The 14,021-nt window shown below is 50.2% G+C and overlaps 2 protein-coding genes across 2 annotated transcripts; both read right to left on the bottom strand.

Moving 5' to 3' along the window:
* Positions 1–414: 414 nt before the first annotated feature.
* On the bottom strand, positions 415–3,004 carry CDV56_105764 (putative AAA family ATPase; the record flags this gene model as incomplete). Its single annotated transcript, XM_026759383.1, has 3 exons — positions 415–635; positions 703–2,806; positions 2,912–3,004. The coding sequence occupies 3 exons, from the start codon at positions 3,002–3,004 to the stop codon at positions 415–417; spliced, it is 2,418 nt and encodes an 805-aa protein (XP_026615292.1).
* Positions 3,005–4,235: 1,231 nt separating this feature from the next.
* On the bottom strand, positions 4,236–12,979 carry CDV56_104998 (uncharacterized protein; the record flags this gene model as incomplete). Its single annotated transcript, XM_026758617.1, has 15 exons — positions 4,236–4,281; positions 4,335–4,779; positions 4,834–4,890; positions 4,947–5,039; positions 5,105–5,237; positions 5,315–5,350; positions 5,416–5,485; positions 7,347–7,371; positions 7,438–8,324; positions 8,397–9,447; positions 10,557–11,207; positions 11,285–12,456; positions 12,515–12,639; positions 12,742–12,798; positions 12,896–12,979. 15 exons carry the CDS (start codon positions 12,977–12,979, stop codon positions 4,236–4,238), a joined length of 4,932 nt encoding a protein of 1,643 aa, XP_026615291.1.
* Positions 12,980–14,021: the final 1,042 nt, after the last annotated feature.

Genomic DNA, 14,021 nt, shown 5'->3' with positions numbered 1-14,021 from the left:
CCTTATCCATGCCCCTAAACATCGAGACCACGGAGATATAACACCGATGAAGATCACCACGATGAACCGTGGAGAACAGGGATACTATAAAGTCATTTCAAGAAAGCGCCAGCTCATCCGGTGCCACCAATACTATGTATGTACCTATACAGAACCCCTTCAAACCGAACCAGCCGACCGAACAAGCCAACCAACCAACCATAACCTGACATGTAAACCACCCGAGTAAGACAGTGCTGAAACAAGCTGTGCGGAAACACCGAAGACCGAGGAAAGTGTAGGATGGACTCGAAGATGACGGTGACGATGATGAAAACTGATGAGCTAGCCCCGCAACCGGCCGATTGCTTGGAATCTACCTACGACGACTTGCAGAAGAAAGCGGATGTTGTGTGAAGTGCTAGAGGGAGAAGATCAGCCGCCCCGTTCGCCGAATTTACTGGCCCAGTCCTCGTATTCGCGTAATCCGTCGCGGCTGACGCTGGGTCTAATGGATTTGAGACTGGCTTCGAAGTCTTGGAAGCGGATGGGACGGATCTGGTCCATGGGGGTGTGGAGGAGGGCTTCGCCGAGGTTGCGGAGGGGACCCATGGCGGCGTCTTTGGCGAGGGCGGTGATGTCGGAGCCGGAGAAGCCTGTGATTTTTATTGATCTTGTAAGTAGGGTAGACAAGGAAATGGGGGTGGTGGATGACGGGATTACCCTCTGTGACATGGACGAGAACTTCAATGTCCTCGTCATTCAGTTCGTGCACCTGATGGCTCAGGAGCTTGCGGAGCTGTTGGTCGCGGACATGGTGCTCGGGCAGGGGGATGTACTGTCTGCGGACGAATCGCCGGCGAGCTGCTTCGTCTATATCCCAAGGCATGTTGGTCGCTGCCAGGACGAGCACCCGACTGGGGTCTCCCCCGGTCCTCTTTGTGGATGGCTCACGGCCGGCTGCTGCTCGTTGTAGGTCCGACCACTGGATCAGAAACTCCGTCTTCGATCGCCGCGAGGCTTCGTGTTCTGTTCCAGAGGAGCGCGACGAAAGGAGCGAGTCGATCTCGTCGACAAAGATGATGGATGGAGCCAATGCTTTGGCGAGCCCAAACAGCGCCCGAACGAGCTTCTCGCTCTCGCCGTGCCATTTGGAGGTCAATGTCGACGCGGAGACAGAGAAGAAGGTCGACTTCGACTCCGTGGCTACCGCTCGAGCGAGCATCGTCTTACCTGTTCCCGGTGGGCCGAATAAGAGCATCCCTCGAGCGGGTTCGCGAAGCCCAGAGAAGAGATCCGGGCGAAGAAACGGGTAGACGACGGCTTCTTTGAGCGCTTTCTTGGCGGCGTCCAGTCCGGCAATGTCATCCCAGTGGACTTCGTCCCCTCGTACGACAATATCATTGAGAATCTGCCGGGCCGCATTAGGGTCAATGCCCTTGGGTAGTTTGTTCATGATGTCCATAAGAGAGTCCTCGTCTTCATCTTCTTCCTCTAGTTCTTCGTCTGCGTCTATCGATTTCGGGCCTGTCGATTCTTGATCGCTTGAGGGCGGTGTAACTGTATGCGCGGGCTGTGGTTTGCGCCGAGTAGAATTGTCTGATACGTCCAATTGACTCACGGCAGGACTCAAATCCTCAGCTAGCGTTCGGGTGACAGGCTTTCCTGTCGAAGCGGAGTTGATTCGAGACCTTGATGTGGCCTTGCTTTGTGGCTTGTCCGAAAGGCTCGATGTGGCCTCGGGTCTCACTTTTCTGACAGGAGATCTTGTTAGGCCAATGTTGCTCGATTGTGGTCCTTGAGCTGAAGCTCTGAGCGCAACAGGTTTGGGTTTCACGGAGGGTCTAGGACTACTCCGGGGGATGTCAATAGGCTCCGATGATGGCTGGGTAAGCTTCCTGCTCCGACTGCCTGACGACTGCCGAACCTCACCAGCTGGAGAGTGATGAGTTGGAGTTGACGTCGGCACCGGTGTTGTGTTACTGTGTGTCCGTCGCGCAGACCGGACAGGTCGGGGCCTCCGGCCATCCGAGTCATCTGCCGCACTTTTCTTCGGTATAAGCTCATCCCCGGAGTTGGACCTAAACTGACCGGAATCTTTCCGAAATCCAGAGTCACTGGAGATGCTTTGCCGCGAGGACGTTATGGCAGCCTCACTCGCTAGATTCCCTGAGGATGAGGGGGACCGGTAGATGTTCCCCCAGGCTAAACCCGCAGCCTGAGACGCAGCTGGCCGCAATTCCTTCCGCCGAAGAACATCCTTGGTCTTGCTGTGCTTCTTGTGGCCGTCCGACTTGCGCAGAGTGGTAGGCATCGTCTTCCGTTTCTCGGGGCTCGAGTTGCGAGACTGGTTTTTGCCCGACGAATGCGATGGAATGCGTAATGCCGGTAAGCTAGTCGCAGACGCAACGCTGTTGTCCTGGATGACTGACTCTGAGCTCGCCTGCGTCACCGGTGCTGGGCGTCCTGGGATCGGCGGTGGTCGAGATAAGTCCGTATAATCCACTGGAGGTACCGTCCCGTCTCCGATCCAACCGGGTGTGTTCGAAGCAGGTGCCTTGGAGGCCGATTTGCCTTTAAAGAATCTGTGGCTGACACTGTTCGTGGTGGGGCCGTCCTTCTCTTGTGCGTCCTTTCTGCTTTCACGAAGAGCTTCCAAGAGATCGACTCGCTCTCGGCACTGAAGTTCTAGCTGGCGGATCGATTCTTGGAGCGCTTTTTCCGTTTCGTTCTTAGGTGTATAAGTCGACGACAGTCGGTAGGCGTTGTGATAAGTAATTGTGTCTAGAGCAGAGCGCCATGCTCTCAAGGCTTCATCTTCATTGTTCTAGGATATCAGAGCGGATTAGTACTCAGACAGAAAAAAAAAAGAATAGCAATTGACACTGAGCGAATAGATCCGACCGAGATAGGAAGGGAGGGGGCGACAAACCTGCCCCTCAAAGTATACGGCGGTGGAGCACGAGAGATAGCACTCATCGTACGTCTTCTGCAGCGAAGACGCAGCAGGCTTGGAGCGCATCATTCACGCCGGCGGAAATGCAGGACCCGCCCGCACCAGCCATGCGATCGACCACAATTGGATGCGGAGGCGAACTTGTAAGGTTGTCGGGAACCGAGGAGGCGATGTCGGGATGTCGAGAGAGTGGTACGGGTGGCGTGGTAGAGTATTGACTGAATGGATGAAGAATAATGGATGGACAGATGAAGGGAAGATGGAATCGATGGCCAGTGAGTCTGGAGAGGAACAGGAGGGTTGCAGGAAGTTGATGGATTGCTGATTTGATTTTTCCTCTCGTTTCCATCAGAAAGCACCTCGCGTGACGTCGTCGGTCCCCCCATTCTTGGAGCAAAGGCCGGATCGAGGAGAGACACTGCCCCACGGTGATATTGCGACTGTCATCGATTGGGATTTAATAGTTACTGGACAGATATCTGCTAAGCTTCTTGATCTTCTTCTACCAATTTCATAGTGTTCTTTGAGTTTTGGCCAATCGTTCCGTCTATGGAGTACATGTTCAACCAGATATTGGATCAAGCGAAGATCCCAAATCATAACCGCAGAAAAGACTTCCCTGCATGCCCAACGCCAGTATAATATAGAATACATCGGTCCAGCAGTAGAGCACGCTAAATTAGGAGCTCACATTGTTGCCTTGAAGACCTCATGGGAGGATCCGCCTCAAGTATGTTCCAGTGAAGAAAGAAGAGCTTCTATATCAAACCACAACACCCCGTCCCAACGAGAACTTATGCACACATTATCTGAACGGATAAGCATGAATCGGAGGAATGTATCCTCCACAAGGTGGCCCAAACATCGGGGGTGCCTGAAATCCAGGACCGCCTCGGAAGGGGGTGCGAAAGGCAAAGCGGTAGATGAGGGGGTAATCAGGGTCGGAGAGAGACGAAAAGACATGTCAGGAGAAGGAGGAATATGGAGGAAATATAGAAAACACATTGCAAAGTCTGTGACCGGCTCGGACAGAAGAATCCCAACCTGTGGGTTTGCCCTCTCCCTCCTGTTCTCCCGATATCCCTTCTCTTATGCAATATGCCGTGCAGGGCGATTATTGCCATTTGAAACATAGCTTTTGAATATATTCTTTTTTTTTTTTTTTCTGGATATTCTGAAAGTCCGATTTCCTATTAACTTTTCATGCTTGCCGATGGGAATCGATTCAAGTCGGATGAATGTTAGGTATAATTGCATCTATGTGACAGGGCCGTTACGGGGTAGGAGGAGCTGGAAAATTTCACTCCTGGCGTTTAAAGTACGCCTTGGCCATCTCGTACGATGTCCTGTACGCCCACGTCAGTTCTGAAGCCCTGTTCATGAGCGGATAACAACATACCAGCAAATCGCGGTACTGGGCATTGTGGAAATAATGCGGGGACGAGCGCCACGTAGGAAGCCTTTCCAGCCAAACTGGCGCTTGATGATGGCCGCCGCATTGAAAAGGCCCTTTGCCGATCGAATCTCCTCGTTCTGCGCCAACCCACGTGTCTGAAGAAGCGTCTTCACAACGTCCAAAGGAGTAGTAAGACCTGCAGCGAAGGCACCAGCGAGTCCACCAGCGATGCAGTGGGTGAAGGGGTCATAATCCTGGGACGGGTTCATCACTTTGGAGATCGACTCGTACGCCACGAATTGAGTAGCCGTGAAAGGCACCGTCATGCAGAGTGTAGTGGGGTATGAGACGTAGAATGCATGCAGACCCTCAGTGCGGTAAACGGACCTGGCGCATTGTAAAAGACTCTTGTGTACAGAGCCATGTACTTGCATCCGTTGCTTGATGACTATTTTCGGGCGTCAAAGGGGTTAAATTGGCTGGGCGATCGAAGACGACTTACCGTCAAATGGATTCATCAAAGCGTCGCTGGCAATGGTGGCGGCCGCTCCACTAGCGGCTTGGAAATGTCAGTACATGTTTTGCGTCGACAGAATTATGTATGAGTGCACCTACCGGCAGCAAGCGGGTGGTGGCCCTCGTCGACATTTCCACCGGCCATTTCCTTGACAATCTCATAAGTACCAAAGTACACGGCATGCGCCGGGCCTGCCCAATCAGGATTGTCAGCCTTTCCATATCCTTAAATATGCCATTGAAGTGTGCATCCTTACCAGCACCGACAATCACACTCGAGACTCCCTTCCATAACGTCCGCCAACCCTCGATCCGATAAATTGTTGAGACCGCATTAGTCAGGCCTGTGTAGAGACCTCCGGTTGTAGGATGTAAAACTTGCATGCGCGTCTGTCCGCAGCCACCTCAATTTTAGTTACGCGTTCGAAAGAGATGTTGCAGAATGATTGTCTTCGAATTCAACATACCTTCAATAAGTCTACCGGGTACATGACAGCGTGTTCCTTTCCTTCCGGTCAGTATCGCCTCACAGGCATCGCAAAAGTCCCAGTCTTCAACGGCAACATACCATTATCCCCGCAAAGGCACCAGCCAACATGTTCCGGCCGAGGCCATAGTTGGAGGGAAGGGCTTCGTAGCTGTCGTCGGATAGAGGTTAGCAGTGCGTCGTTGGGACTGGCAGTGCGATTGGGAGGGAGGAAGTCGATTCGCGAGAAGTAAGCTTCAGAATGCCTTCTCCTCGCGATACCGACAACGTTGCAATTGTGGAGTGTTGAAGCCTGTGGTGAAAATAGCAACATACTCAAATTCCTGCCCTGGGATCTGCTCGGGGACCGCCATTGAGCTCTGATAGCTCCGGACGCAGCCGGAGCCGCACGAAATTGAAAAAGGTTGAGAGGAGGAGAGGAGAGACCAGGAAGATGGGTGCTACAAGCGTGTCCGAAGGTTCTCTTTAATATCCCGATGAAAGCGGACTTTGGACGTAGCGACGATTCTCAGTTGGATTGAGCCTGCGGCAAAGAGGAGCGAGCTGGGCGCAAAAAGAGAGGACGACGGTGGGGAAAAAGGATCCGGGGCACAAGTAGAATTCAATCACCGTGAGCAATAAGTGATGAATCCCAATGCGAAGGGCAAAGGAGAGGACTAGGTGTATGTAGAGACGGATCGATCGGTAGGTGACAATCTTTCTGGAAAATCCAGGTTGGGGAAATTATTGCTCTTTTTCGTTTGCTGCGCTAAAGTTGAATGCCGCGGAGCTAAAGTCACTATTTCCACAGACAACTCGGACGGTCGGACCAAATCAACCGAGCGATGAAGACGATGCTGATTTTCTAGAAGTTGGAGATGATCAGACAAAGTGTAGGATCTATTACTCTAGATCTGGCACACATAGGTCTGGCACGATATACTGTCACCAGGAGCACCATGGTGATTAGTTGCTAATAATGAGGTCGTGGCTTCGCTGCTTAATCATCCATCAAGCCCAGACTACACCGAGGTTCCGATGACGGAGTGTTCTGGAGTATACTCATAATTATGAGGTACGAACCTCGAATATCAGAGAAAGCACAGGTAAAGAATACAACGACAAAAGCAGCTGAATCTTTCCATGCAGTCAGCGCATATTTTTCTTCCAGAAAGCCATGTCAACTGTTGCTTGTCCAGCATCTCATAACCCTGTTCTGTCCGCCACCCAGAACCAGATATCTTATCAATATCTGCACTGGACCCTCCGAGACCCGGAGGAAACCAAATAATGCCTTAAATACCAAGCCCTTGGTAGCTTCAGGCTTCAGTACTGCCGCTTATCTGATCCCATTAATCAGATTCTGAACCCCTAAGGTAAGTAGTAATCAGTAATCACCGATAACGTTACATAGCTGGCCTCCGAGGAACCGTTCCTCTTGGCTGATGGGATAGCATCAAATCGCCAGCCACTTGAGAATGAACGAGTACAAACCAACAACAGGCAGTCATGTTTATCATTTCCATCTACTCTCCTCATTTCATTAGTATCATTATTAGATAGTAGTAGCTAGAATTAACTTTTTTTTAAAAAAAATAGTTTTTGCCGATATCTCTAAGAGCCAGAAGTAGCATGCAATCTAAAAACCATTGCACGTAATTGCTATACCCTTCTACTTACCTAGTATATATTGACTCTTCTCAATCCACACAGGAGATATAGATTTAAAGGTTAGTACACTCCCTCCCTAGCTATCATCTAAATGATCAGTTGAAGAGAGATGAAACTAATGCATTGTTGCTAACTGATACAATAAAAGGGTAGATCACTGTCTCGCTAACTCCAGTAAAGACAGTCACACCGGGTGTAAACAGATAAATGTAATGATCTGGTATGAATCAGAAATAGAAACCATATGCGCTGTCATCATTCACGTCATGAAAATCCCATTCACATCTGGCCTGTTTGCCAACTTTTGACTGAAATATCAACATTTGGAACGGCTGGGCGTCTGTCGGCTCTATATAGTCTACCATTCAACATTGAATGACCAAACCCCTGGAGAGATGCCAAATGTCAGTTTCATACCGTGCATCAAACATCATGTAATATGAGAGAGCTTACCTTGTTTCAATTTCTGGGCAGTGTCACTAAGAAGGATCACTCGGCGTTTGTTGCAATATGCCGTCTTGTCCAGGATATCAACTTTCAGATTGGCCAATTCCGGCACGGGCTTCTCGAACATTTCGCTAAGACTCTCCACCGCGAGCTCTAAATCTTTCTGGTTGTCCTCGAAGATTTCCGTCAGGTTGTTTCGAGCAAGATAATATGCAAAGGCATAAGTCCACTTCAAAGTCTGTCGGCACTGCTGAAGTGCCTGAGATGCAGTATCGAGGAACTGGACCTCAATCCATGACAGGCCGGATTGAGATTGTAGGCTTGTCATCTTCTTTTCTGTCTTGAGGTAGAGATCTTTATCGAGCTTCGCAGACTGCTCGTGGTTAGCGTATCTGTTGTAGTAATGCAAGTATCTTTCGAGAGATGCTCGAGATTTCGCCTGCGCCGAGCGAGCTTCCGATCCTGATTTCTCTTCGTAGCGATTACAGTTGTACCAGCTGGTGCCGTGTTCAGACCACAGGCCCATGCACATCCAGCAGAACTCGTGTTTGCATTTGCGGCACGTCATATGGTTGCATCCTCCGTTCTTCTCAATCGTCGAATGGCACTTAGGACACTCCTTCGTGTTGGCCGAGATCCAGTTGGCGGTCTCTGAGTCGTCTTCACACTTCTGGAGCCACATCTTGACCAACGTGCAGGGAGACGGTAAATGATCGTTCAGCGTGCAGCCGAAGCAAAAGAAATGCTTACAGGCACATTGCACTGTGGGCACAATCCGATTGAGGTCGCGCTGCTTGACGGGACAGTCGACTGCGTACTCACAGTTTGGCGCCGGGCACCACTTAAGATTCTCCTTGTCATCAACATAGGTCCGCATCAACAGCGTTTGGTATCTGCAAAGCCAGCGTCAACAAGGATTCCGACACGACGAGTCCAACAGGACGAGACTCGTGCTGAAGACTTACCTCTCTTTGAGATCATCGGTGACAAGAAGACTTAAAGTCTTTGAATCTACAATCATATGGCAGCCATCCCCGGGACATTCTATCCTGGCAGCTTCGCCCTCTTCGCGGATTTTCTGCGCCAGATAATGTCGGTAGCAGCCGACACAGAAGCGATGTCCGCAGCGCATAGCATATGTCTCCAAATCGTCGCCATCCTCACAGCAAATGTCACATGTGAACCCTGGTACAACCTCTGTCTTCGGTGTCCCATCAAAGTTCGTCCCAAGACCAGCTTCCTCGAGCGTCTCCTCCGGATGATCCATGTAAGACTCTATGAGCTTCTCCCGGTTCCATCTCCCAAACCGTAGTAGGATAGCGGACGACTCTGGTGGCAGGCCCAAAATCTGCGAGACCTCGTTGACCTGCTGACTCTGCTCCCGATTGATATCCTCTGGGCTCAGGACTCTGAAGTCGACTTCGTATGGCTTCTTTGTGTTCCCTAGTAGATCCTTATCTTGAGAGAATCCGCCGTCGAACTCGTCACCGAACTCTAGCAACCGAAGAAACATCGCGTCAGCAAAGTACGAAACAGAAGATTGCTGCAACACACCTTCTCCTAGACTCTCGTCATCACTTCCCTGTGTATCCAAGAAGTCATCGGCACTGGACGCATCCGTCATAAAATCATCGTCTGACTCCATGCTGGTGGAAGCAGGCGTAACGAGATCGGTTGCCCTTTGCTTGTGTTGAACAGGAACGCTTTCCGACGTCACCGATATCAAATCTGTCTCAGAATCCAGGTCCTCGAGCTTATCCTTTCTGCGAGTAGTCCTCTTGCTTGGCGAAGTATTCCCAGTGGCGGTTCGCGAATCAGCGACGGAAACCTCGGTGGCGGTTATGGATGTTTCCTGGTTTGTAATCGCCGCCTCGGCCGCCTTCCTTTTCCTCGTTAGAGGAGGCGTGGTGAAGATCTGTTCCCCGTGGCAAGCCGGTATGTGCTGACTAGAAAAAAAGTAGGCCTCGACGTTGTACCTCGAGGCCTTCTTCTTTTCCGGGACAACACAAGTCGCAGCTTACCAAAAAGGTGGGTAACTATTTTCAGTCCAGGGACTGGAGATGGTGTCGACAGCGATGGAAGGGTAAACGGGACTATGCAACACTAGCACCAAACCGGGTCGTTGCGTCGCTTATCGAATTTCAGCGTCAAGGGAGAGAGCGAGGGGGGTGGTTAGTTATCGCGGATGACCGCTGGACGTCACGGGAGTGGGGGCGTCTAGGCGTTCAGAAGCAAGCCTGCACTGTTACCCAAGACATCAATCACTAATTGTTTCAAACTGACTGGTAGTGTCAAGGGGAAAGCCTGCAGAGAAATGTGGGAGTAGTGATAGTTAAGGAGTTGAGGAAACAAGTGAAATTCGTGAGGATGGCTCAGAGCTGATATGTACGATCCGACAGATCAGCAAGCCTCCCAGTCATAAAGGGAGGAAATCTTGTTCGGATGGCTCCGCTAGGAATCGCGGAAAGACCAGTGTGGGGAGAAATCAGAAGTACGCCTTATTGGGCTCAATAATTAGCCTACCTTTCGATATCCTTCAATGTTTCATGCTGCTACCGTTGGTTCCTCTGGGGACTCTGAGTATTCTTAGTGTCTCTTGCAGCGTCTGCTAAGATATCGATGCCTAGCTGACGGGTACACAGGGAATGTTCGAAGCAATGATGTCAGTTCATCTGTGAAAGCCTCAGTAAAGACAGCTTTAAGAATGGATTAGAACTCGTGAGAGATAGAAGTTATTAGTCACAGCATGAAGAGAGTGACTGTTAGAGATTATACAATGCAAAGAGAAGTGAATGTCACAGGTTCTTCCACTCACACTAAATGATTCGGTACTTAAATAGACCCCTTGGAGCCGTGTTCAGGCTACCAGTCCTAGGCAGCCAGGCAACGATCCTCCTCTATTCGAAATCAACTTTGTCTGTAGATAGAAGATCAATACATAACGACGTATCAAATCTTGATCATGAGTTTATATATGGCCCATACAATGGATATCATAACTTGCTCGTCTATGTTGATATACTGCCTGATACCGCAAAACTCGTTCCTGCCTGTCCTCCTTTTTGAAGCACATGACTACGTAAATGCTTGACTTCTCCTTCACTCTTCATCGGTCTCTTCCTCACTCTCGTCCTCTTCACTACTCTCCTCTTCCTCAGCATTGGCGAGCCAGTCCACAAACTGCTGAGCCTGACTCCGCACCTGCCTCATCTCTTCGCTGGCACTGGACCGCTCATCGGCCCACCATTGCTCATAGGCTTCCTCCTCGAAGACCTCCAAATCGTACAGCTCCTTAGCAGTGAATAGTAAAATTGTCTCGCCGCGAGGTCGATGTACAAGGTCCTGTTGGAGCAGGAGTAAAAAATCGACTTGGTCGGTTTTCTCATCGCTGCCTCGATCGAACATACACCGTTCGACAACCTCGCGATATGTGCGGAAAATGTCCCGAACCGCTTCACCAGCACCTTTTCCTCCTTCGATCAATTGTTGAATTCGCTTCACGAAGGCCGTGACGACAGCTCGTCGGACCTGATGGTCGGAGGCATTCGCAGTCATCCGCAAACTGACCAATTCCAACTGCACAACGTCCGACGTGACGCCGTCTTTCAAGCTGTCGTAGACACTGGCTGCTGCGTCATGGACGAAATGGTCCGAATCCTCCTCTTCAGAGTACGAAGTACCAAAGCTCTCGGATCGAGATCCGCCGAAATGAGAAATCTCAGAGGACAGGGTCGAAATAGATTCCGTAGAGAGCGAGAGCCGCGCCATGTTGTACACTGAAGAGATATTAGTACTCGATACCCATCCAAAAGCCGCGATGAGGAGCCTGAAAAGTATAAGGGAAGGTGCGTACCTAGTCCTGACGATGCATTGGATACAGTGTCGTCTTCGTCCTCGTCTTCTTCATGGAAAAATTCGTGACCTTCGCCTCCTTCACCGACCACATCCGGATCATTCGCTAGTAAGCCCCCATCTTCCTCTCTTGAGGCCTTTGTGATTCTTCTTCCTTCGCTCACGGTCACACCATCGGCGATTTTGACTTCGTATGAGAGAAGAGCGCCAGGCTCAACGCTGCAGTTATTGCCGACCACAACCTTATCAGCAACAATAGCCTGCCGAATCGTTGTGCCGTCGCCAATCACCACACCATCCCAAATATAGGCACCGTCCAAGGTAACATTTTTTCCGATCTTGCAGTTCCTTCCAAGAACCGTGTTCTTGACTGTCGTCTTGTCACCAATGCTTGTGCCTTTCCCGATGACCGTTCGCTGCCCGACGACACATGAGCGCGCCAAAGTAACACCCTGTTCTGCATACAAATTGCCCTTGCGGAGATCATAGGTGTGTCCGGGAAGCAAGTTTGTGTCTGGGCACAGTGGATACGTCCATCTGGAGATGATATCCTTGCTCACTGCGTCGTAGGCTCTCAGATTCCTCACTCGAGCTGCGTAGTGATCCTTGATGATGTGCGTGTGGATGGTTTTGCCGTTGAGCTCATAATCTTTCAGCACACCGAACAAGAAATGCTTTCGCGGAGACTGATAATCGAAACTATCGGACCACAAACTCAACACGTCAGGCGTACAAATATCAATATTGCAGTCAATCAGATCTTGTCGAATATCGATCTCTGCATGAGATGAAATTAGCTCGGTGTCGATAGTCAGGCGAGATGGCTCGTCAGAATGATGATCAATCTCCTCATAGTGTAAACAACGATCTTTGGTGGGATCAAGGACGAACAGAGGGGACACGGAGGAGGACTTTGTGCGATGGTTTCGACCAGCCTCGCGCAAAATCATAGTCATGATTGCATTCTTGTCTGCTTGGCGGCGAGCACGATGCGTCGCCAGTGCACCCTCAATGGGCAGGTTACTGATCACGTCACCGCTCACAACAATGAAGTCGCCGGTGATGAGGTGCTTGCCATCAAGATCACGCATAACATCTCCGACTGAAGTCGATGTTGACTTGAGGAAAGTCAATTGCTTGAAAGGCGACGAGCTGCTTCTCCATTTCGATGCACTTCAAAAGATGCCGATGGTCAGTCAACCTCCTTCAATCAAAGCCGATATCAACATACTTGATGTATCTCTCTAACTGATCTGAATGAGCCCCTCCATAGAGAAAAACCTCCTCAACGCCGGCATTGGCCAAAAATTCGAAAGTGTACTCAATCAACGGTGTGTTCGCAAGCGGCAAGAGGCACTATTGTACGTCACGTCAGCAACCAGAAAAAGATCCGTCTGGTACGCCAAGTTTTCGAAGCACACCCTCCTTCGCTAAATGCTTCAATCACGGACAACATACACGAGGCTTCTCAAGGGTAAAGGGCTCGAATCTGGTTTCGAAAGTATCGGCAAGAACCTAGAGAGCACCGAAGCATACAATCAGCCATTGTCGTCCCATCATCTAGCCAACGGCAGTGCCAGTGCGCTGGCTGCTCTGCATACAATGCACATACCACAGCCTGCAATGTCTCCTCAACCTCCTCGGTCGCGTTGCCCCTCTGCTTCGCTTGGCCACCGCCGCCTTTTTTGGGACCCATCTAGCAGAAGAAAGTGGTCAGAGCCAGCTGCGCGGAATCCGAAGCATTCCGCACTCACATTGATAATTTGGCTTTACTTGCAGCCCGCTTTTAGAATGAAGAAAACGCCGAATAGTTCCGGCTTTGAATCCGCGAGACTAGAGCCAGTGTGAAGCAGCTAGTCGATATGCAGATCGGGTTGATGGCTATCAAGTATCTCTGGCAGTGACGGCGCCCAAAGCTCACAGTAGATACCGCCCAGCGAGCTTTCATCCACAAAAATTGTGCCAAGCCCGATGCGAGGAGTCATCCCATCCCACTTCCACCCTGGGCGGTCAGCGACAATGTTTGTACTGTTTGTATTGAAATGACTTCTCATCTTGATCTCACAAGCCACACCTTCTGGTGTGCTTCAGCCTCGAAAAGTCCAGAACTTCATCCAAAGGCCTGGACCCTCCTGGACTCAAGGAGATTGCCCTGTCAAGGGGTCAGCGGTCTAGAACCATTTAAAACTGATTTGCGTCAACGTGGAGAATGCAACAGATACAGTTCAGAGAGGATCTTAGGGCAGAATTGGTGTGACGGACTCCAGATCTTTTGAAGCGGACGTAGCCGTCTTGACTGTGGACTTTATTGGAGATTTGGACTTAGCGGGAATCTTAACCACTCAGAGCACTATTACTCTTATTTAATGATATGAACACGGTTTGAGTGTATTGAAATCATTTTAATTTGTGCGTATCCTCTAAATAAGCTGTTCCCAATGTAAATGACATGATGAAGGAACGTTGCCAGACAAACTCAAAAACCCGAGCAAAAGCCCTAGGATGATCATGGAGCATTACTGGCGAGAAAATCGCATCTCACCCTTGCATGCAAAACAAGAGATCATGATAGAGAAAGATATCAGAGAACCAAGTATCAACACGTGAAGGTAAAAGTAATGCAACGATGACGGGAGAACAGCTGATGCTACACAGCGCCCGTCCAAACTTCCACCTCCGTAAGAGCTCCGACAGTGATTTGATGCATCGCTCACAAAAAACTACTCCACTCCCCTTCG

This window comes from Aspergillus thermomutatus, assembly GCF_002237265.1.
Source record: "Aspergillus thermomutatus strain HMR AF 39 chromosome Unknown NODE_70, whole genome shotgun sequence".
NCBI lineage: Eukaryota > Fungi > Ascomycota > Eurotiomycetes > Eurotiales > Aspergillaceae > Aspergillus > Aspergillus thermomutatus.
Note: the sequence above shows the minus strand (reverse complement) of the source record. Positions and strands in the feature narration are given on the sequence as shown.